General features: G+C 40.2%; 2 protein-coding genes and 1 long non-coding RNA gene across 3 annotated transcripts; 1 reads left to right on the top strand and 2 right to left on the bottom strand.

Moving 5' to 3' along the window:
• Positions 1-528: 528 nt before the first annotated feature.
• LOC134663365 (signal transducing adapter molecule 1) lies at positions 529-16,250 on the bottom strand. Its single transcript, XM_063519727.1, has 10 exons — positions 16,006-16,250; positions 8,741-8,892; positions 6,879-7,104; positions 5,172-5,489; positions 4,830-4,937; positions 4,077-4,273; positions 3,743-3,868; positions 2,733-2,907; positions 2,027-2,123; positions 529-1,202 (listed from the first exon to the last, which is right to left on the bottom strand). The coding sequence occupies exons 1-10, from the start codon at positions 16,046-16,048 to the stop codon at positions 1,196-1,198; spliced, it is 1,449 nt and encodes a 482-aa protein (XP_063375797.1). The 5' UTR covers positions 16,049-16,250; the 3' UTR covers positions 529-1,195.
• On the bottom strand, positions 11,093-11,523 carry LOC134664195 (uncharacterized). The gene is made up of 2 exons (XR_010098224.1): positions 11,214-11,523; positions 11,093-11,176 (listed from the first exon to the last, which is right to left on the bottom strand). It is a non-coding gene; the product is annotated as an uncharacterized LOC134664195 (long non-coding RNA).
• A 1,496-nt stretch (positions 16,251-17,746) lies between the features above and the next one.
• On the top strand, positions 17,747-18,724 carry LOC134664194 (uncharacterized). The gene has a single exon (XM_063520782.1). It carries the CDS (start codon positions 17,847-17,849, stop codon positions 18,582-18,584), a length of 738 nt encoding a protein of 245 aa, XP_063376852.1. The 5' UTR covers positions 17,747-17,846; the 3' UTR covers positions 18,585-18,724.
• Positions 18,725-22,819: the final 4,095 nt, after the last annotated feature.

Raw genomic sequence — 22,819 nt, 5'->3', positions numbered from 1 at the left:
ATGCTACAGGTGACCAGAGGGCTGGGTACTTCCTTGCCCAGCGAATTGGCATTGCCATTCAGCGCGGCAATGCCACCAGCCTTCTGGGCACCCTACCATCCGGCGCCGAGCTAGCTCCCATTTTTTATCTGTAAATATTTGTATATAGTTGTTAGAGTTTAGTTTTAGTTTTAATTTTAATGTTTAGTTTAATTATTTTGTTAATACTTTTATTTTATGAGTTATTTAGCACTATATTCATGAAAATAAAGTATCATAAATGACATCGAAAATTTTACGAGATAAATAAGTATTTTTAATATATTTAGATCTCGATATTTTAAGTATTTGAACACCAAGAGTTGCAAAAAACTCCTATTGACGGTATAGCAGTCCAATGATGTTGGCGTATGCATGAAATATTAGATATTATTATAAATTATGTCAAATGGCGTCCATATAATTATATGACACGAAACAATAAGTTACCTGTTTTTCTCGTTGGGTGCTAGATTATACTTTTTTTATAATAAGATAAATAAAATAATATTATAATGATTAGTCTTTTATTGCATGTCCATTATTATACACAAACTTGCTTACAGACAAATTTCGATTAAAATATTTCCATCAACAACTCCCACAATTTAAATAACTCTTTAATATTTCTTACACGGGAATAAAACAGCCCTATTCGAAAGTATTTATTGATAGTTCGTGACTTCGTTTTTGTTAGGTATCTAAATGTAAAATTTCAATTCCGACTGCAAGCGACCGCAGACCGTTTCGTGTTACAATTTAGAATGCTTCGCAACGTACCGCTGCAGCAGCAGTTTGAATTGAAATCATACATTAAAATGCATAGCATATTTCCTCAACTTAAGGTGACATTCTGATAACAATTGCAACAACGTTACTACTGCAAAGCTGCTGTAGACGCCATTAGAATGTTACCTTAAGATTTGTCTAAAATTTGCTTAATATGTAGACGTTCATATAGCCGCCATACTCCAAAATCAACGATATCAAGATCCCTCATAAATAAATTCAAATAATCTCAGATAATTTTACACTAACCTAACCCTTTAAGGTTCAAACAGTGCGCAGAGGCACGGAATGCGATTTTGCGACTAACGTGCTTGGAAATAAATACGGGTACAGGATTAACAATAAGTCGGTAATAAAATAAAATCGTATTAACAACGCGGCCGCGGTCTCAGCACCTGAAAGCAACGTTAAAATAAGTATTTTAAACAGACTTTAAAGTTTCGAAGGAGCAGATTCTAAATTCGTTGGGATATTTTTATTTTTATTTCGGGAATATATTTATACTAATATGGTTGAACCGATTTCTTGTAATCTCCAATTTTTTTAACCCGAATGTGGGCGGTCGATTGGCCAACATTACCAAAACGTGTTATCTCCGAATAAACTGTTACATGAATTTGAACCATTTAAGTAAATAGAACTGTAAAATTGATTTAAAAAAAACTCGTTTTTTTTACTTATGAGGGATTCGGTAGCTAGCCGCACTGCATAAAATAAACAATGCCTATTGTTCAACAGATTAAGATTCCAGCCGAAAAATCACTTCAGAAAATGTCGACTATAGCACAGAATAAATAATCGTACTAGGCAAAGAAGACTCACTCTAACAAAACGCGTCTGTTACGATTAGGACATATATGGCCGCTAGGTGGCGCAAGCGCCCCACGCGGCTTATGGTCACCAAAATCAGGGTTTCCGCGATCGAGTTTTTCACTAGATGACATCACCATGGCGAGAGGTCTAACTGTCATAATCCACCAATCATGTTTAACAAAACATGCTTGTTTTCTTTTATTGGTGAATTTTGACAGCAGCTGTCAAAAATACCTCTCGTCACGGTGCTGCCATCTAGTGAAAATCTCAATCGCGGAAACCCTCATTGGTGTGGGACGGATGTACTTGTAGCTACTTGTTGCGACGCGACGAAATCGTGGAGTGAGCCGCGCCTGACTACAGCTGATATTATATCAATGATAGCTGATATTGTATCAATACGTACCTAGGTTGCGGCGGTTGTCCGGGAGGATGCTGCGGGCCGGGCGGCGGGAAGTAGTGCAGCTGCTGCAGGTGCGGCGGCAGCGCCGGCCCCGGCACACCTAGTAATGATATATAGATTATTTAGTCATGCATTTATTTATAGATAATACAATCAAATATTCTATTGCACACCTCATATAGTTTACAATTACGTATACAGAAATAATTAAAGCGAGCACCGCGGGATGCCACGGTGAGCCGAGCCCGTATGGCAGCCTACTAGGTCTGCGAAGCATTTGCGAAGCGCGTCGCGTAGATATCAATCCGAGGTCGCATAAAGAGTTCCGTAGCCTCAATTAGGAAACGGAGCGGATTAATCACCCGGTACACCAGAAGGAGGCACTACGACTATGTAGGGTTGAGAAATACCGTAGGATCTCGCGGAGAGCTGTACTTATACTGTACCTAGAAGGACGCATCCCGGGTGTGTGAGGTTGAGGAATGCCGGAGGTTTTGAGGGGTAGAGATTGAGCGCCTCAACCTAGTTCGCTGCGTGAGGCGTACTATGTTTATTACCTGGCGCACCAGCAGGCACCCCGGGTATGGGGGGGGGGGGGCTGCGGCATGTTGTAAGGCTTGAGGGGCTCGCGCATGAGGTGGTGGTAGAGGTTGAGCGCGTCGACGAGCTCGGCGGAGAGCTGCGTGAGGCGTACTATAATGTTTATTACCTGGCACACCAGGAGGCACCCCGGGTATATGTGGCTGCGGCATGTTGTAAGGCTTGAGGGGCTCGCGCATGAGGTGGTGGTAGAGGTTGAGCGCGTCGACGAGCTCGGCGGAGAGCTGCGTGAGGCGCGCGTGGCGGGCGTCTGCGCGCTGCAGCGCCGCGTCCACCACGCCCGCCTGCCGCAGCGCGCGAGCCTGGTAGTTGAACAAAAGCCAAAAAATATTACAAAAGAGATATTTAGTTCGAGTATGCTTCTTCTTCGTCGTTCCCTCATGACTGAGGATATTGACCAACAACTATATCCCTCCATTTATCGCGAACAAGGGCTATGTGGGCTGCCCTCTGCATGGAACCACATGCTTGTTTAATGGAATCCGACCATCTTGCAGGGGCTCTTCCTCTAGCGCGCTTGCCTTCAACTTGCCCCAGTATGATGTCACGTTCGAGGCTGTGGTGTGGCTTCGAGTATGCAATGGGTTCAAATTCACTGATGTTGAACTCAATCCTTTAGACTTCAAATCAGGGCTAACTTCGGCAGTAGAAAAGGAGGAAAATTTAAAAAACCTAGCATCGAAGGTCTATGGATCGTTTCGTAGCATTACATAACCTGCCCCAAATAATAATGCCATACCTTATCCTAACCATGGTGGCATAGTAGGGTAAGCACCTTCAACCGTAGTAGATTTCTAACAGAAATAAGTGTCAATAACTAGTTTAAGTGCCTATAATTGGATTTACCTGTGCTGCTTCATCTATTTCCGGCTCTTCATCTTCAATAGGACCGAAGAAGGCCGCGTATCAAACGCTTATTCTCGTCTGAAGGACTCTTTATAATGCATTGCTTTTGCAGTAATAAATCTCTAAGTATTTACAATATCTTTAGTTACCCCAAAGTATAACGCCTTATCTCAACATGAGGCATACGTAACCATGGTAGCATAGTAGGGCTGGAGCCTTCAACCATGATGTTTTAAACAGAAATAAGTGTCAATAACTAGTTTAAGTGCCAACCATTGGATTTACCTCATGCCTAGCGAGATCCTCTTCCCCTGGGGCGGGTGCTTCGGGGCTAGCCTCATGTAACGCGAGCAACGCCGCGTCTAACGCCGCTTTATCTATCTCTGGTTTTTCCTCTTCCTCTTAAATAGCACCGAAGGAAACCGCGAATTGGACGCTTATTGCCGTCTAAACAACTCTTTCTAACGCATCGCTTTTGGAGTAATATATCTCAACATAAGTTACCCCAAAGTATAATGCCTTAACATGAAGCATACGTAACCATGGTAACATAGTAGGGCTGGAGCCTTCAACCATGACGTTTTTAACAGAGATAAGTGTCAATAACTAGTTTAAGTGGATTTACCTCATGCCTAGCGAGATCCTCTTCCCCTGGGGCGGGTGCTTCGGGGCTAGCCTCATGTAACGCGAGCAACGCCGCGTCTAACGCCGCTTCATCTATTTCCGGTTCCTCCTCTTCTTCTTGAATAGGGCCGGAGGAGGCCGCGAATTGGACGCTCTTGCCGCCTGAACGCGACTCGATCTCTGTGGATAAGCCATTTAGATAAGGGTGGTGTTTAATATCTTGGTCCAATGTGTATTTGCGTCTCACATTTAGACCGGGCAAAGTGGAGAAGACTGAGCAGGAAAGCGGACCTTGGCGCTAAGCCGGGAAAACGCTAGGTTGAAGAAGAAGAGAGAGTGAGACGCAATGCACATTGAATAAAGAAATTGGACAGGAGGAATACCATCTTTAGTTCTGACTCATGGCATTAAGGTAACAGCCAATGCATACAGTATGAAATTGAGACGCGTTGCGGTTACCGCAAGTATGTACATATTTACTAAAAATCTTGCCTTTTGACCAGTTTGTTTCTAGGGAGTTGCCTAGGAAGCGTTTCATCTTTAGTTTGTAATGTAGGTGATTGAAGCGTTTTCAAATAGTTTATTAGACAGATGAACCGAGTAATTCCGCCGAATATTCCTTTCGGTAAGATCTGAACCGAACATTTGGCCGAATATTCGTATTCGGCAAACTATACCATATACGGCCCATTTACGATAGGTATGCAGTGCTCTAGGTGTCTTAGAATATACTAACTCGGGGCAGGCTCGAGATCGGCGCTGACAAAGTTGGCAGGGAAGAGCCCCTCGCCGCGCTCGTTGCTCCCTTTCCACCAGTTGGGGTCGCTCGCGTCCGTCACCCACACTAAAACAAATTTATAGTTACATTAGGTACTTATAATTTTAGAATATATTTTTAGAAAGCAAAATTATTCAATCACATTCTGGCCTCCGGATGTGTGGACGAAAATTAAGTTTTAAAATGCGGCCCGGAAAGTAGATCGGACAGAAAAGCTTTTTTTCGCCCCATCCGAAACGGAGACGCCTCGCTCGCGTTTCGCGCTCGCTCGGTTAATAAAGCTATAGGAACGGTACTGACGTATCTCTCCGGCCAAAAACGTCAGCTCATTATCCTCGGCGGCCTCGAAGTCGTAGAGCGCGCGCACTTTCCTGGGCGCGGGCACGGCGGGCGCGGGCGCCGGCGCGGGCGCGGCGTCCTCCACGCGCGGGTACAGCGCGCCGCCGCCGGCGCCGCCGGTGCCGCCGCCGCCGGGGACGCCGCCGCCCGCGCCGGCGCCGCTCTCGCGGAGGGACAGCTCGATGGCGCGCGCGAGGTCGTCGTGCTCGCGCGCCGCGGCGGCGGACGTGGCCGCCTGGGCGGGGGCGGCGGTGGGCTCGTTGGTTTCGAAGTCGTGGCCTATAATGGAAAAACGACTTTTAAACGATCTCAATTCTTAATAGTTATTTGTTTTACGAGGGGGCGAAGTTGTTGTTTAACCGCTCGTGCTAATATCGATACCCGAGCGAGCGAAAGATTCCAAAATTGAACCGCGAGCGGGGCGAGTAGAAAGAAAAATGGAATCTTGAGCGTTGCGAGGGTTTCAAAGCACGAGGGTTAAACAAAATTTGCCCCCGAGTGAAACACAAAATTTTTCACCACACCGACCCGAGGCAAATATTAAATGTCAAATACCAAACAAAATCGAACCAGATCCGATCCAAATGAATGTTATTAAATATTTATCATCCATAATCATCATTTAAAAGTCAATTCTACCAGAAAACAACTCAAAATTTGCATTTGATTATTTTGCCTTGCATGTGAATAAAATGCAACTTTGCTATCAGTTCTTGAAGTGCAAAGTAAGCCTTTCCGAGCTGGTGTAGTGAAATAGTACATTATTGTCGAGGCTCGGAAGTAGCTACTTGCAGGCTGAGGATTCGTTTTAAACGGACGACCTTGGGAGTCCGTTTAATTGAATCCGAAGCCAGCAAGTAGCCTTCCAGCCGAGTCATATATAGTGCTTTTCTCAAAAATGGTGCAAGAAATATAAATATCATAGAAATATTTTACAAAAGCAAAGTTGTTACGTATATATTTTCACAAAAGAAAGCCCTTGCCGCCTTTTATTTTTTTTAATAAAAAAATAGAAGTGTATTTTTCTGCCGAAAATACGCCAATCTATTTGAGACAACTAAATAGTCGCGGTACTAATCATCTGTTTGGCTGTTTAATGGGCCTGTGCCTTCAATTGATATGGCCATTTCAACTTTTAAAAAGTTTGGAACTCGACAAATAATGGAATTTGTATGCAACATTGCAGTCCCAAAATCGAGACTGCAATGTTTTTAACTTTTTAATTTTTGACTGACCATAAACTACGCGCTTCGCGACCTATTTTTTAGACGGCAAAGCCGACTTTGCCGTCCATTTTTGAGAAAATGATATTGTACTATACCCAGCTGCATAAGGGCATGGCCACTTTAAGAACTTCATAGACACATTATGAAATTCTTAAAGTAGCCTCGCGCTTATGCAGCTGGGTATACTGCAATAATCATTACCATATATACATTTAAGGTATCAAGTCGAGCTAAAATCGCCTATAAACTCATTCTCCGCCCATTTTTAAAGAAATGCCCCTAGACACCAGCTGCAAGTGCAGACTTATGAAATACATTTTCTTAAGGTATAATAGATTAATTTGGTCCATTATCACTTTCAGTACCAAGCGCCCCATTTTAATACAAAATGAATACACCTAGCGTGTTCTTAGCAGTGAATGTGAATCATTGAATCATTTACCTTCAACGCGTAACTTCAAATACAGCGAAGGCACCAAATCGAGTTGCGGATCGCCTTTGAACTCATTTTCCGCCCATTTCTTTAACAAGCCTCGCAGTCGGCGCGCCACAGGGGGCTGAGCTCGCGCAAGCAGACGGCGGAACTCGTGAAGAAAGTCGCGAGAGGCGACCTCTAGGAGGAAGTTGCGGCCGCAGTTGGAGACGCAGGCGTCAAGGAGAGTTGCGGCCTGGAAGGAATATATGTCACTGTAAAAGCCCGAAGTACGGCAAAACCTAGGATTAACGGTAAAACCTAGGTTTTACCGATGCCGATCGGTAAAAGCCCGAAGCGAAGCGAAGCGCTGGTGGCCTAGCGGTGAGAGCGTGCGACTTGCAATCTGGAGGTCGCGGGTTCAAACCCCGGCTCATACCAATGAGTTTTTCGGAACTTATGTACGAAATATCATTTGATATTTACCAGTCGCTTTTCGGTGAAGGAAAACATCGTGAGGAAACCGGACTAATCCCAATAAGGCCTAGTTTACCCTCTGGGTTGGAAGGTCAGATGGCAGTCGCTTTCGTAAAAACTAGTGCCTACGTCAAATCATGGGATTAGTTGTCAAGCGGACCCCAGGCTCTCATGAGCCGTGGCGAAATGCCGGGATAACGCGAGGAAGAAGAAGATCGGTAAAAGCCCGAAATGTTAAATCTTACTGATATGGTAAATCCTAGGTCTTACCACGGCGACCGGTAAAGTTTGAACGGGTTAACAAAAAATAGTATGAACACCGCTAAATGACGCGGGCGCGTGCGGCCGATTTTACCTACCAATTTCACCCGCGAGCGTGCACCCGCGCCATCTATCGGACGCTCTAATACTTAAAAAAAATTTAAACCTATTATATAATAGTAGCTATAATTATGTGTGTATGATGGGCTTTAGGAGGGTACCCTCAACGTCCCATATGTCCACAGGAGAGATGTTACTATATTTAATGGCCCAAGTGGCCTTACCATACTTTCAGCTGAAGTCCATCCGGAGCCCGCACGGCCGCAGATCTCTAGGATTATGGCCTATTAATATAGCTTCATCGGCTCAACAATGGAAGCATACCTTCAGTTGTACATGAGGGTCGGTGTGGACCAATCGGCGCGTGACGGTGCGCAGGCAGTCCCTCGCCGCGGTCGCCCCGGCGCCCGCGCGGTCACAGATCTCTAGGATTAAGGCCCATAGCTATAGCTTCATCAGCTCAATAATGTAAGCATACCTTCAGTTGTACATGAGGGTCGGTGTGGGTGAATCGACGCGTGACGGCGCGCAGGCAGTCCCTCGCCGCGGTCGCCCCGGCGCCCGCGCGGTCACAGATCTCTAGGATTAAGGCCCATAGCTATAGCTTCATCAGCTCAATAATGGAAGCATACCTTCAGTTGTACATGAGGGTCGGTGTTGGCCAATCGACGCGTGACGGCGCGCAGGCAGTCCCTCGCCGCGGACGCCCCGGCGCCCGCGCGGTCACAGATCTCTAGGATTAAGGCCTATAGCTATAGCTTCATCAGCTCAATAATGGAAGCATACCTTCAGTTGTACATGAGGGTCGGTGTGGGCCAATCGGCGCGTGACGGCGCGCAGGCAGTCCCTCGCCGCGGTCGCCCCAGCGCCCGCGCGGTCACAGATCTCTAGGATTAAGGCCCATAGCTATAGCTTCATCAGCTCAATAATGGAAGCATACCTTCAGTTGTACATGAGGGTCGGTGTGGGCCAATCGGCGCGTGACGGCGCGCAGGCAGTCCCTCGCCGCGGTCGCCCCGGCGCCCGCGCGGTCACAGATCTCTAGGATTAAGGCCCATAGCTATAGCTTCATCAGCTCAATAATGGAAGCATACCTTCAGTTGTACATGAGGGTCGGTGTGGGCCAATCGGCGCGTGACGGCGCGCAGGCAGTCCCTCGCTGCGGTCGCCCCGGCGCCCGCGCGGTCACAGATCTCTAGGATTAAGGCCCAGTCTTCGCTAGAGTTGTTCTCGTTTGTCGCCTTTTCTGTATACATGTATGTAAGACTTTGAGTTTATATCCATACATACTCTATTGTATTGGTCTATCAATACAATACAATGTTATTATAATACTCTTTATTGCAAAACATATTCTCCTACATACACTGTTAACAGGTAGAAGTATACCAGGAACCAATACCTAGGGACTCCGTGCACACTGAAGCAGGCAGTTAGCAACCTGAAAACGCTGCTACAGTTCGTTTTTTTTAGCATTAGAAATAAGGTAAACAATCTTGATGTGTCTTTTAATTGAAAAACACATTTTAAAAATAAGTGACGGCAAATATGTAACAATTATGAATCTAATACAATCATTTATATTCTTCTGCTTTCATAAGTAATAGTTTTTGATTATTAAAAAGTGTAGCCGCCGTGCAGGTCAGGATCTCGACGACTCAAATAAAAAGCTTCGATTTGAAGTAAACTATTATAATTTCAATAGGTACTGGTTTTACAAGGGTTCCTTGACTAAACGGTTAAATGTAAAAGTGGTGTGGTGATTGTATGGAGGCTGATGAAAGAGTGATTTGGCTAATTTTGAAAGTACAAAATGGTGGTTTAGATTTGGGTGCCTCTAATTGGCCGCGATACATAATATGTGGAGCGCTCCTATTGGTGCTTTAGAAAAAGCTTCCAAATACTAGCCGAGCCCGACGGCTGCGTTTAGTTACTGTATTATACAAATAAAGGTTGCGTTCGCAACAAAAAGCGTTTTTCAATTAAAAGACATGTCAAGATCGCTTACCTTCTTGCAAGTTCTTTCTAATGCTAAAAAAAACGAACTATAGGTTTCATGGACGAGCTGGGGTGCCTAGAGTAGTACTACCTCGTCTTTACGCAAAATGTCACGCACAATGGTTGTCGACTTGCGGAAAATGCCCAGTATAATTAATTAATTCTTTATTGCACACCTCATCAGTGATTTATAGATACTGAATATATCTTTCTATGTACCAATATTAAAACCTACTGCATATGGAAATAATTGATTATAAGCTTTTACTTTATGAGTCATCAGTATATCAGTTTCTCTACTACGTAGTAGAGGTGATCCATGTCTACTGCAAGCAGATATGATTCATTATTTAGGTAGGTAACTAAATATTTATGATAAGATAATTCATTTTGATAAGTGCTACTTATATTAGGATATTGAACTTTCCAATTTCAAATAAAACTGTTAATGACACAGTCAAAGGTTCAGCATTTCATCAGGTGACAACAAAAACTCATTAATTACTACCACAAATTTAGAGCCATAGTGAACCCTATTAGTAAGAAAACAAGCTTGATTTTAGTCTAATATCTTTTTTGCAATTTGTGATTTTTGGTTGCCACCTGACAATTTTACCCAAGTGGTTGGTAAAGAATTTGTCTCATAGGTTTAGTTTTGACACAAAATCTAGTTTAAGTATTAAACTTTTACTAACTTAACATATTATAAACAGCAACACTCTTAACTGTCCATCGGTGGACCTTATTACAAAAGGCATAAGGCCCACCAATGGACAGTGAAGATTGCAGTTATGAGAGTGGATGATGGTACCAACCAGCCGCACACAGCCAAGCCTTTAACTAGATTGTAGTTGCCCATAATAACTTTTTACCAAGCAACTTAGGAGTAAGAACCATATTATGGTTGCGGAGGCTAGTATGTCCACTTTTTAAGTCACAAATTGAGCAAACCATTTCCTTTCTTTCATGCAATATTCGTAAGATATAGGTAATTATAGTAGATTTTCTTTTGCAAACCAAAATTATTTAGAAGATATACTGCACATTAAGATACGTCAGAATTCCTTGTTTTGGCAATCATATTTTACCTTTGAAAACTAACTACCTAGGGTAATTCGCCAGTAACTGGCCACCTGTTAGTAACTGGCCACCCTAAACTAAAAATTAATTATATTTTTTTTTTATTGGGAAACAAACAGCTTTCAATCTTACACAATATAAATTAATATTAATAATACACAAGCCAAAACAGTTTCCACTGGTAAATTAAAACAGAAATGCTCAAAGGGAATACCTTAATGAAATACAAAGAATACAAATAAAGAGTATTATCCAAAGCAATCAAGTAAACCGAAAGTTATTGAACTGATTTTTTAGCTGGCTAGTTAATTAGCTACCTACACCCTATACTTATGTAAGTGTGTTCTTATTTAAAAGGTTATAGTTTATTTTTCATTGAGGTGACAAATTTACCCAGCTTCATGTTGAACACATCAAAATTGGAATATTTAGAGTTATACGTAGAGCATGCTCTAACAAGATATGAGTTTTTGAAGTACCTAGTACGACAGAATGGAATGGCAAATAAAGCTTTGGATCTAGTTCGGGAATTAGGACATCTATATGAAATATTGCTAATAAGATATTGCGACTCGATTAGATGGTTTAGTAATTTAAACAGAAAAATTTGATCTTTTTGCTCCCTGCGCAGCTGGAGACTTACCATGTTATCACTATCAAACAATTTGAATCTATATTTCAACCATTTAATAAATTTATTTTGGATTTTTTCAATGGCATTAATATGCACTGCATATTGAGGACTCCAAACGACCGAAGCGAATTCTAAATGCGATCTGACAAAGGCATTATAAAGTAAAATAATGGTTTATACTAAAATTAATTCTGTTTATAGGTGAATAGAATTCACTTTTAGTTTCGGGTGGCCAGTTATTGGCCGGTGGCCAGTTACTGGCGAATTACTCTACTTACAATTTATATAAAATGTTTTACTAAGATTATACAGCTCTCTAGCTGAGTAAAATCATGTAAAAAAGCAATAACAATAGAAGTGTAAAAGAAAATGGAGTTAAGAACATTATGCTAATACCTGCATGAAGTTTAACTGTTATTCATGCCCAAACTAGTCACCACTGTTACTATTCTTTGTTGGTCCTACAGATATCTGTTAATATGTACTTTGTAACCTTTATATGAAATTAGCCCTAATCAACCATAGTTGAGTAGAAAGAGAATGGGCATGTGGAGGAGGTTTGAACTCACAACATTCCACATTTTGTGATCTTTTGAGGGTTAATGTTTTAACATTTATTTAGGCACAACCAATACATACTTGTAGTTCTTACAGCTACTATAATCTAACCCAAATAAAATTCATAAGCCATTACAGTTGCCACCACATAATAGCTCAGATAAGAAAGATGAATAAGGTATGATTAAATACAACAACAGTCATTTTAGGTCAAGAACTTAATTAATAAGTACTTAGCCTTATCTTTATATTGTACACATTAGGCAGTGAATTAATGTGTTATGTTCAAAGAAAATTGAGATTGTTAATTTGTAAAAACGTACTTCAAGCATTTTGATTTATTTTATTTATTTATTTAAGCCTTTATTTTTCCTTTAATAGTATTTGATTATGAATTTTTGTTTATTTTACTATATTAAGGACCCCTTTCGGGTATAGGCCTCCTCCAAATCTTTCCACCTTTTTCTGTCTTTTGCCGTGATCAGCCAATTTTCTCCGGCTGTGGCTATGATGTCCCTGGACCATCTTGTTATGGGTTTTCCCGCCTTCCTTTTGCCATGGGGTCCTGGCCACTTTGTGACTTTGTTGGTCCATCTGTCATCAGTCAATCTTCCTATGTGGCCGGCCCATCTCCATTTCTGTTTCAGCGAAAACTCGAGTGCATCTATGATGTTTGTTTTGGATCGGATGTATTTGCTGTTGATCTTATCCTTTAGTTTTATGCTGAGAATGCTCCTTTCCATTGCTCTCTGGCATGTTCTTATCTTTAATTTGTTCTTGTTTGTGTGCACCCAAGTTTGAGAACCGTACAGTACGTGAGGCATGGTAGGATACATGTGTCCATTACTGTTTTCTTATGTTTGAGACTGTAGTTTCCTTTTAGAAGCTCTTTAAAACTCCAATACTTCCTCCAGCTGATATGGATTCTGCGGTCTTTCTCCTGGCTGTTGCTGTCTGTGTCAAAGGATATTCTCTTGCCTAAGTATATATAGTGATCTACAAATTCGAGTTCTTTGCCTTGTATGTGTATTTTTGTAGGGGGTCTGTTAGTCATAATTTTGGTTTTTGTGTGGTTCATTTCCAAACCGACTTTACAGCTTTCCTCGTTTAGCTCATTAAGCATTATTTGTAGAGTGTTGGAATTTTCTGAAAATATAGCTATGTCGTCCGCGAATCGTAGATGACTTAAGCGTTTATCAAATACTTTAATTCCTTTTGTATCCCAGTCTAGCTGGCAGAATATGTTTTGCAGCACCGCTATGAATAACTTTGGTGACATTGGGTCCCCTTGTCGGACTCCTCTGCCTATTTTGAATTCTTTTCCTCTTGTTTCGAGTTTAACTCTGCTAGTACTGTTTTCATATATATTCCTTAAAGTATTGATGTATTTGGAGTTTATCTTACAGTCATTGAGGGCCTTCCAGATTGCGTTGTGGGAGATGCTGTCGAATGCCTTGGTGTAGTCTATAAAGGCTACATAAAGAGGTTTGTTATATTCCCTGTATCGTTCTATGATTTGTTCCATGGTGTGGATATGGTCTGTTGTTGAGAAGCCTGCCCGGAACCCAGCTTGTTCCACTGGTTGGAGGTTGTCGATTTGTCTTGTTATTTTATTTAAGAGCAGAGACGAGAAAAGCTTGTAGCTGCATGCTAGCAGGCTTATGGGCCGGTAGTTGCTTATATTTTTTGGGTCGCCTTTTTTGTATAGTATTGTGATGTCTGATGTATGCCATTGCTTGGGAGTTTCCTCAGATTGTAAATCATGTTAAACAGTTTGGTCAGTGGTGTTACAAGCAGTTTGGCTCCCATTTTTAGAAGTTCATTGCTGATGCCGTCGGGGCCAGGGCTTTTGTCTTTTTTTAGGTTCTTAATATGTTTTAAGACTTCATTTTTCTCAATTAGTTGTATGGTATTGTTTGCGTTTTCTGATTGGGTTTCTGTATCTTCAGAGTTGATGAACTGGATGATATCATCGTCATTCCTTTTTTTATAAAGGTGTTGGTAGAAATTGGTTGCAGTTTTTAATATATCAGCCCGTGTGACCATTTTCTTATCTTCTTCATTGAGTTGTTGAATCCAGTTTTTCTGTGAGTTAAGTTCTTTTAGACCTTTTTTTATGCTTCTATGCGACTTAATATATTTTTCTATAATTTTCTTTCTATGGTTTTCATAGTCTTTACGGATAGTTTTATTTGTGACTTTAAATAAGCTGCTTAGTTGTGCTTTTTCTTGGCTCGATCTATGTGGTTTTCTTAGTAGTTCCGTTCGTCTCTTGATGAGGTCTCTAGTCTCCATTTGTAATATTGAGTAAGGTTGGATTTTAGTAGGTTCTATTATTGCTGCGTCAATGATGCTTTTTTCCAGTTGGTTGTAGTAGTCTTGAATAGTTTTCGCAGGGTCCTTTGTCACTTGTGATAGGTTTTCATCAAGTTTGAGTAAATAGTTTTTAATGTCCTCTTCGCTTTTAGGTACTCTGGGGAGTGTTTTGAAGTTTTTTCTGGATTTATTGCTGTTTTTGTTTACATATGTTCCTCTTACCATTTTGTGGTCAGATGGGAAGGATGTGTTCAAAAACTCTATGTTTGTGAAATTACTTGGTTTATTTGAGAGTATAAAATCAATCTCGTTTCTTGTTTGTTGGTTGGGTGCAATCCACGTCCATCTCCTATTGTTTTTCATAGTAAACATTGTATTAATTATTTTCATTTGTTGTTCCATAGCGAATTGCATCAGTCGCTCGCCCCTATGGTTTCGATTTCCTGTACCGTATTTTCCAGCAACTAACGTTTCAGTGGGTTTTGGAATGCCGATTTTTGCGTTGAAATCGCCAAGTATGATCTGGGTTTTGTTTGATGTTTCTTGGGCTTCTCTGACTACTTTATAGAAGTCTTCTATTTCACTGTCACTTGATTCTGATGTTGGAGCATGAACTTGTATTATTGATATGTCCTCTTTGTCTAATGTCAAGTTTAGGACTGCAACTCGGTCAGATAAGCCTGTGAATCCAGTTATATGCTTTTTGAGGTATTTTTTCAACAGGAATCCAACTCCCAGGTGTCCTTGTCTTTCTCCGCTCCAGCAAAGAATGTGATCTTCATCTTCTTGTATTGAGCTTCCTTGGCGTCGCACTTCGGCAAGGCCAATAATATCGTACTTAATGGTTTTGAGTGCATGTTTTAAGTCTATTAGTAGACTCTCTTGGCTTGAAAGAGACCTGATGTTATATGTGCAAATGTATAATCCTGTTTTTGACTTTTGGTGGTATACCTTTGGAGGGTTTTGATCTGACATCCCACGGGGATCAGCCGGGTTGGGATCTTTTTTTGGTGTATATGTTTTAGTTTTAGTTGTATGCTTAGTTGGGATCTTCCGGTTCGCAGAGAGTATTTTTAGCATTTTGATTAGGAATCATGAAATACATACATACATATAATCACACCTATTTCCCGGAGGGGTAGGCAGAGACCACGGATTTCCACTTGCTACGATCCTGACATACCTCTTTCGCTTCCTTCACATTCATAACATTCCTCATGAAATACATATATAAACATGAAATATTTACAAAACAAAACAATATTTTTTCATTAATTTATATACGTTATAAATTAATGAAAAAATATTGTTTTGTCAAAAGGTTCAGTCCATTGTGCCAGATTAGAACTCAAAAACACATTGGATTACTTTTAATTCAGTTTCTTATGGTGTCAGTATACAATGTTCATATCAGGATATTAAAGTTGTAATATAATAATTGCATAATAATTTTGATTAGCACTGCAACAGCTCTTGAAGAAACAGTAAGCATTAGCTGAACATGGACTATATTACTAATATCCCAGTCTTAATGTCTACTGGAACAATGTCATGATAAAGTAAATTGAACCTAGACTAGATAGGTACTAACTGCTTCACTTGATTTAAAGGCAGCGATGCAGAAATACGAAGGCCAACTATGCAGTTGCCAGGTCCTGCCTCCCGCTGAGAAACGTAATCTAACCAGCTTGTTGTGCAAGCGGCCACAGCGCCCCGCGTCACGCCGGGCGCCGCCTAGCCAATCTGATTACTGATAATTAACAAAACACGTACCGACATCTTGGTCGAAAGGCGATGAGTTCCCGAATATCCCCATTGCTTTCTTGTTCACTGTCGAGCCACGTTCACATCAAGTCGTGCTTGATCACTCCGCGCGAATCATTTAAATCGAACCAAACTGAATGTAGGACGGCTGATGGTGATCAACAGAATTTAGGAGAAAACAACAAAACAATGAATCGCTTCAGTGACAACACTATTCATTGACATTACTGATAATGACAAACACGTACGACTTTGACAAATGACGTCATTTGCTGGTGTTGCCAGAAGAAATAAATAAGACTGCGTTCAGCGATTTTATTTACCGGAAGCGTTTCAATTTATAATTATAATATATATAGTGCGTCAAGCAAATCTTGTCAGTAGCAATGTAAAGCAAACTAAAGTAGGGCAACACTCAAAGAGTAGTATTGCGCTAAGAAAAGCAGCAATGTACAATGTACATCGAACCAAAACTTCTTTTTCCGCTGAATCCGCTGAGCGCGCTCTGTTACGTAAGTACGTCAATTCAAATTGTCATTCGCTGATTCTCTATAATTGAAAATGTTTGAAATTGTTATTAAATGGTATGGACGGACAATTTAAAAGCGGTGTGTGACGTTGATAAAAATCATTAACTAATTTGAAAATCTCAAAATCAAAATAAGAAGTGGACTATGCCGTTAAACAAGAATGTAATGAATAAAATCATTGCTTCAGCAGGTAGATGTCCTACTGGATTTTAATATTTTATTAGATTTCTCAGTTGGCACTGTAGGCTGCACCTTAGCTTTGATTAAGCACAATCTTATTTAACATATTGGTATTTAATGGTGATACAGCAGAAATATCTCTTTAAATAGAATCGATTCAGATTGTAAACAAAGATGATGGCTGTCATTCGCGATCCACATTCCACAGATAAAACACAGATGACACGCGATTTTCGAATTATTCGAACACAGTGTTGCTAACCCGGGATTTTTAAAATTTGCCGCCGTTTGCTACTGACAAGATTTGCTTGACCCAGTATAGTTAAACAACTTTGTCAGTAGAAGAAAAAGGCACGAAATTAAATTTTTCTATGGGACGCATCTACATTTATTTTAATTTGCCGCTTCTACTGATGGAAATAGCTTGACCGACTACTTTTTAGGGTTCCGTACCTCAAAAGGAAAAAAGCGGAACCCTTATAGGATCACTCGTGCGTCTGTCTGTCTGTCCGTCTGTCACAGCCTATTTTCTCGGAAACTAACTGGACCAACTAAGTTGAAATTTGGTACACATATGTAAATTAATGACCCAAAGATGAACATGTTTTTTTATAATTTTTTAAAATACATAGGTTCGAATTCGAAGTTATTTAAGAAAATACTTATCCAAAAAATGACCATTCCCCCCCATTTATCTCCGAAACTACTGGGTCTAAAATTTGGAAAAAAATACACAAAATAGTTCTTTTCCTATAGACTTAGAGGATATAACCAACGGAGATGACAGGAAAAACCTATTATAAAATGTGCAGTCAAGCGTGAGTCGGACTTATGTACGGAACCCTATAGTTCGTTTTTTTTGGCATTAGAAAGAACTCTACAGAAGCGAGCGTGCAGTTTTAACGCGAGTCCGACTCGCACTTGGCCGGTTTTTTTCGTGTTCATTTCTGCTGTTCCACTTGTGCTCCACACTCGCGCACGAGTGTGGAGAGGGCTTATCACTACGCGGATATCCGTCATGCAGAATGACAGCGCGAAGTACAAACGTCAGCCACCTAGCAAAATTTGACTGTAAAAATTAAAAATATCCACCTATAAATCCTTGTAAAATTGTTCAAAGCTGTTCATTTCATTTTTAATATGGAAATGGAAATAGAAATAGAACCTCAAGATCAAAATATTAGAAAAATCGAAGATGTCATAGACTTGCAGAAAGCTAAAGGAAGTTACAATCCTCGGCAAGTGGCATTTGCTTTACCATCAGAATCAGAGAGCACGGTATCTGCAAATGTAGCGAAGAGTTTAGAAACTGGGCTGTCAGATACGAAGTCTAAAAGTAGCAGTAAGAAGCAATTCAAAAAGGCTACTCGTCAAAAGGGGCAGGTGCCTGATGTAGTGTCTTGGCCTAGTGATTCCGACATAACTGTACTGAGGATGAAGCTCATGGACGCGACCAATTTGAAGAGGAATGTGTCTAATATAGTAACAGGGGATGGTCTCCATCAACCAGATAGCTCCTCAATGGTTAACTTGGCAACACTGATACTTCAATCTCAAACTCCTTCAAAGCACAGCGTCTTGGAAGAGTACTTAGTGCCCCTAACTTCTTGGGAAGAGAAGAATGCTGAAGCTAAAGTCTCCTTCGATGAAAAAGAAACAAATGAAGAAATAACAGTTTTCCGCACTGTTACGCAAGAAGCACTTTCTTTTATGAAAAAGAAGTACCTCTCTTCTGAAGCTCTCAGCTCAAGGGACAGCGCTTATTTCGTGAATAGACCGAAAAAGTGCAGAATCGCTAGATTTTTCCGTCTCTACTTTTGTCCTTGTTGCTCATGCCTTTACGAAATAGAGAGGATGCGGCAATCATCAGAAGCCTGAAGTAAGAAGACATGGTATCTCCTATGGCTCCGCAGCGAACAGTTAGTAAGTTCCTTTTGTACATAATTTTACTGTTGTATATTTTTTTGTTGACTTTACTTTTGTGTTGGCTTCACAAAATGAAACGTATCAAACAAACGCAACAACGTTTTTTTATTACATTCGTTTTCTGAGTAGCTTTCCTTTATGACAGCCAGAAAGACACGGAATTAAAGCTGAATTTATATGCTGGGTCAACTCTACGAGGTGGTTGATGAGACGGTTGTCGGTTAGAGGCAGCAAGCATTATAGCGATATCATTTCACCATCTAGCTCGCAGACTCACCGAAATTTAACTAAAATGTGAATCGGGCTTTACGTTATCGTCTTCAGAGGGCCTACATCGAAAATCACCATCGGAAACCGAAGGCCCTCAGTGTCCACGCTAGCAACAGCTTCGGCCACGTTTTAATGTAGGGTCAAGCCAGTTGAGATGCATATATTCGTGTGTTAATAAGCTCAAGCACCCTCGGCTTGATCTTACTTGGAAATGCACGGTCACAGTAGAACTTCGAGCAACACCGGCTTCCTGCATGTCGAAAGGGATATCTTAAGCCCAAAGCGATATCTTATCGTATAAATAATTCTGCCATTTTTTGCGAGGGGAAACGTGCACGCAGTCGTCCGCCGTCTCCCTTCCCGATGTTGCTCGATGCAGTAGAAACACCACACGAAATGTGGCCAACAAAACATACTTATTTGAACGCCTGTAAGATCACAATAGCAACAAAAATGTATTTGGTCGTATGGCTTTTCTACCGGAACAACTTAGCCTTGAATCTTAACTAATCGTTCTTTTTTAATTTCCGCTTGACTTGATAACATCACCATTTTTATTTTTTCTCTCTTCTTATCGCCAAAGTGCCTACCTATTTAGTTTACGTAAGCTTGAAAGCTTAAGCGCAGTCCATAAGAGTTTTTCGGTCGTTTCACGTGGCTACAGCCCACTACCACCTAAAAATTGAAGTTTCCAAAAACCTGATCCTCATCATTGAGCCAATCCCGGCAAGCTTACAGAAATACGGTACGCAGGAAGTAAGTGTGTGAAAAATTACAATTTACTAATCCTTTAGAGACAAGATAATTTTAGAGCAAGTTTTAAATTGTTTCTCATGATAGCTGGTTAATATGCACCTATATTAGCAGTAGTAACTAATTTGCTGGAATTTTCCTCTCTAAATGTGTTGTTTTTATCCCGTACTTATTTTCAAGATGGTCCATGTGGATGACGTTTAGTGTGGTCAAGGGCGTCAAGGTCGTTAATGTAATCAGTCGCGTTAACTAACACAATCAAGGACCTCGCACGGCTAGACCGGACGCCCTTGTGGGTAGTCTGCATTCTCGTCATTGTTCGTGGGTGATTCATTTCGCCTTAATGGAGGCTGAAATGTTCGTATTGCGATAGTGCATCGTTGCCAATTGATATTAGACCTAGCTTTCTAGGAATAGAGGTATTAAGGTTTAATTTTGAGTTTGTCCGACGAGTTAAATGTTTGAATATCTACAGTCAACTATATATAGAGCTAAATGACCGCCTATTTAACTGAGACCACTTTTTAAGTGAGACGGTGATTGCTGTCCAATTTGTACTTTAAGTGGGACACAAATATACAGTGTATACCTATGTGAGAACTGTCGACAATACGTAACCAGGGTTTGTTTTTTTAGCATTAGAAAGAACTTGGAAGAAGGTAAGCGATCATGACATGTCGTTTAATTGAAAAACGCTTTTTAATATCAATAACTATTACTTATGAAAGCAGAAGAATAAAAATGATCGTATTAGATTCATAATTGTTACATATTTGCCGTAACTTATTTTTAAAATGTGTTTTTCAATTAAAAGACACATCAAAATTGTTTACCTTATTTCTAATGCTAAAAAAAACGAACTTTATAATCGCGAAAGTCGAAGTTCGCGAATTGCGGGCATTTTTCTCTGTCACTCTTATTACGCCTTCATTGGAGTAAAAGAGAAAGATCCCCGCAATTTGCGAATTTCGGTTTTCGCGGTAGCCCCTCAGACACAATCTATTTATATATATGCAATAATTAATTCTGGAATAAACTTTATCCTTTAACCGATTGTGAGTACCTATATAAGTAGGGAGATTTCATTAGAGTGTTTCTTTATATTTGTTAACTCTCCTTCCTTCCGGTTGCTATGAAAGTTGTCAATTATTTTCATTATTAGTTACACTTGTTATGTAATAAGATATTCAAATTAAAAACATCACAATGGTACAATTGATACAATTTTTTCCATTGATTCCATCAAAGCAACAGGCGTAAACCGTTCTTTTATAAAATATTTATCCAAATATAGTAAGTTGAAATTGCTTTTTGATCAAATAAATTGGCCGATCAATTGCCTTATACGCGCACCGTCATGGTATCAATTCGAGGTATTGTGCGCAGGTTACCTAAGTGCCTGACTTAGTGTTAAAAGACTCGAAAAGTTGAGCAAATATTAGCTAATTTTCTTTGAAACTTGGAAGCATTGTAATTTGTCGTATAATTCGATTGTCTGGTTTTCTGGTTTAGGACGTATTTGAGACAGTGTTGGTCCATAGGCGTACGCACAGTGGGGCAAGTGGGGCAACTTGCCCCACCCTGGTCTGTGGTCTGACGAGAAGCTAAAAATTTTTAGGAACAATTAAGGCACGTAACCATAGTAGAGGTGACAAGAATAAAGGTCAGTGTTAACATTTACCAGTTGAAGAATCAAAAGAATTTAGGAAATACCGATGGTAGTCTAATAAAATTTTGATGACAGCAAGACTTATTAGACAGGTCTATTGTGGGGCAGGGCACTAGAGCTTTTTGGAGGTTTTTAAGAAGCAACCATCCGGAGGAAAGAAGGATATTCGTTCTTGTGCCATAACATTAAAAAACCACCATCTGTGCATTGTCAGGTGATCAGCGAGCAGGCGCCCATTTAAGTAGAACTATATCCATATATCCACAGGAATATGTAATATCTTCAGGGAGTTTCAAAACAAGAAAATTAATTCTACGTAAAAATAAATTATCTTATTAAATATTAGGTATACCTACACTACCTATACGTAACTTTGTTCACTCGAGTCATTAACTTTGGACTTATGGATTAAGTCATTTCGATATAATATATGTATAAACTTTTTAAAAGCAGTAATTGTACTAATTACCTGTACCTATCTGCAAGAACTTACGTGTTATACAATGCCAATACTGGGCTACTAACATAGATAACCATTTACCATATTCGGCGACTCAGGACTCGGCAAGCACGGTATGCGACCGATGTGTAACCAGGGCCCAGTTTTATAAAGTTACAAGTTACAAGTTTACAGGCGTTTACTGGCAACACTTGCTCCGTTTTTTACAATTTGCGTTTTATAAAAGTACTGTGTTACAATTTTACAGGTTACAGGTACAAGTGCCTGTAGCTCAACCATAGACGAAAATACGGGAGTTTTATAGTTTTAAACTCATAATCGAACAAGCGTTTTATAAAAATATTGTAAATTACAAGTGTAGATTAGTACACTTGTAACAAAAACTTACATACGTCTTGAGTCCTGTAACAGCACAACAGCAGTTACTTGTAGACTCGTTTTCTGAGAGATTTTAAACTTTACTCTTTATTGTTAAGCACCAACGCCAACGATTGTGCCAGGGCATGCATACTTTTCCATGCACTGACCTTATCAGTTTTTGTTAATGTATCTGAAATATATAGTAAATAGGAAATAAAGTGACAATATGTTTGATATTGATTTTATTGACGATTCGTTTTATTTTATCTATTAGGAAATGGAAAAGGATTATTGCCGATATTTGTCGTTGATTTATTAGCATTCGTCTCTTTATTTAAGTATAGTGCATTCACATTATGGTAAAGTGTACTATTCATAATTTTCGATACACACCGTATTTATCTATTTATCTTTGAGCCGCTACCGAAACGATACATTTTAATGTAAGAATGTGAAAGAGTACTTATTTACATGTTATTTACTTATTACGTAAATATTTCATTAAATCTAACTTAATCTGAATCTGAAAACGGCCCAAAAAGTATATCCTTGGCATGGAACGCCGCTCTCAACCACTCGATTTTTCCTTCATTTCTGGCCATTTTTCCAGTAATTAATATTTTACAGCAAACAAAAACATAATTTAGTAGAGAACCGAGTATCTATGACACACGT

This window comes from Cydia fagiglandana, chromosome 4 (assembly GCF_963556715.1).
Source record: "Cydia fagiglandana chromosome 4, ilCydFagi1.1, whole genome shotgun sequence".
NCBI classification, from domain to species: Eukaryota; Metazoa; Arthropoda; class Insecta; order Lepidoptera; family Tortricidae; genus Cydia; species Cydia fagiglandana.
The sequence above is the reverse complement of the archived record's forward strand: the minus strand, read 5'-3'. Positions and strand labels throughout refer to the sequence as shown.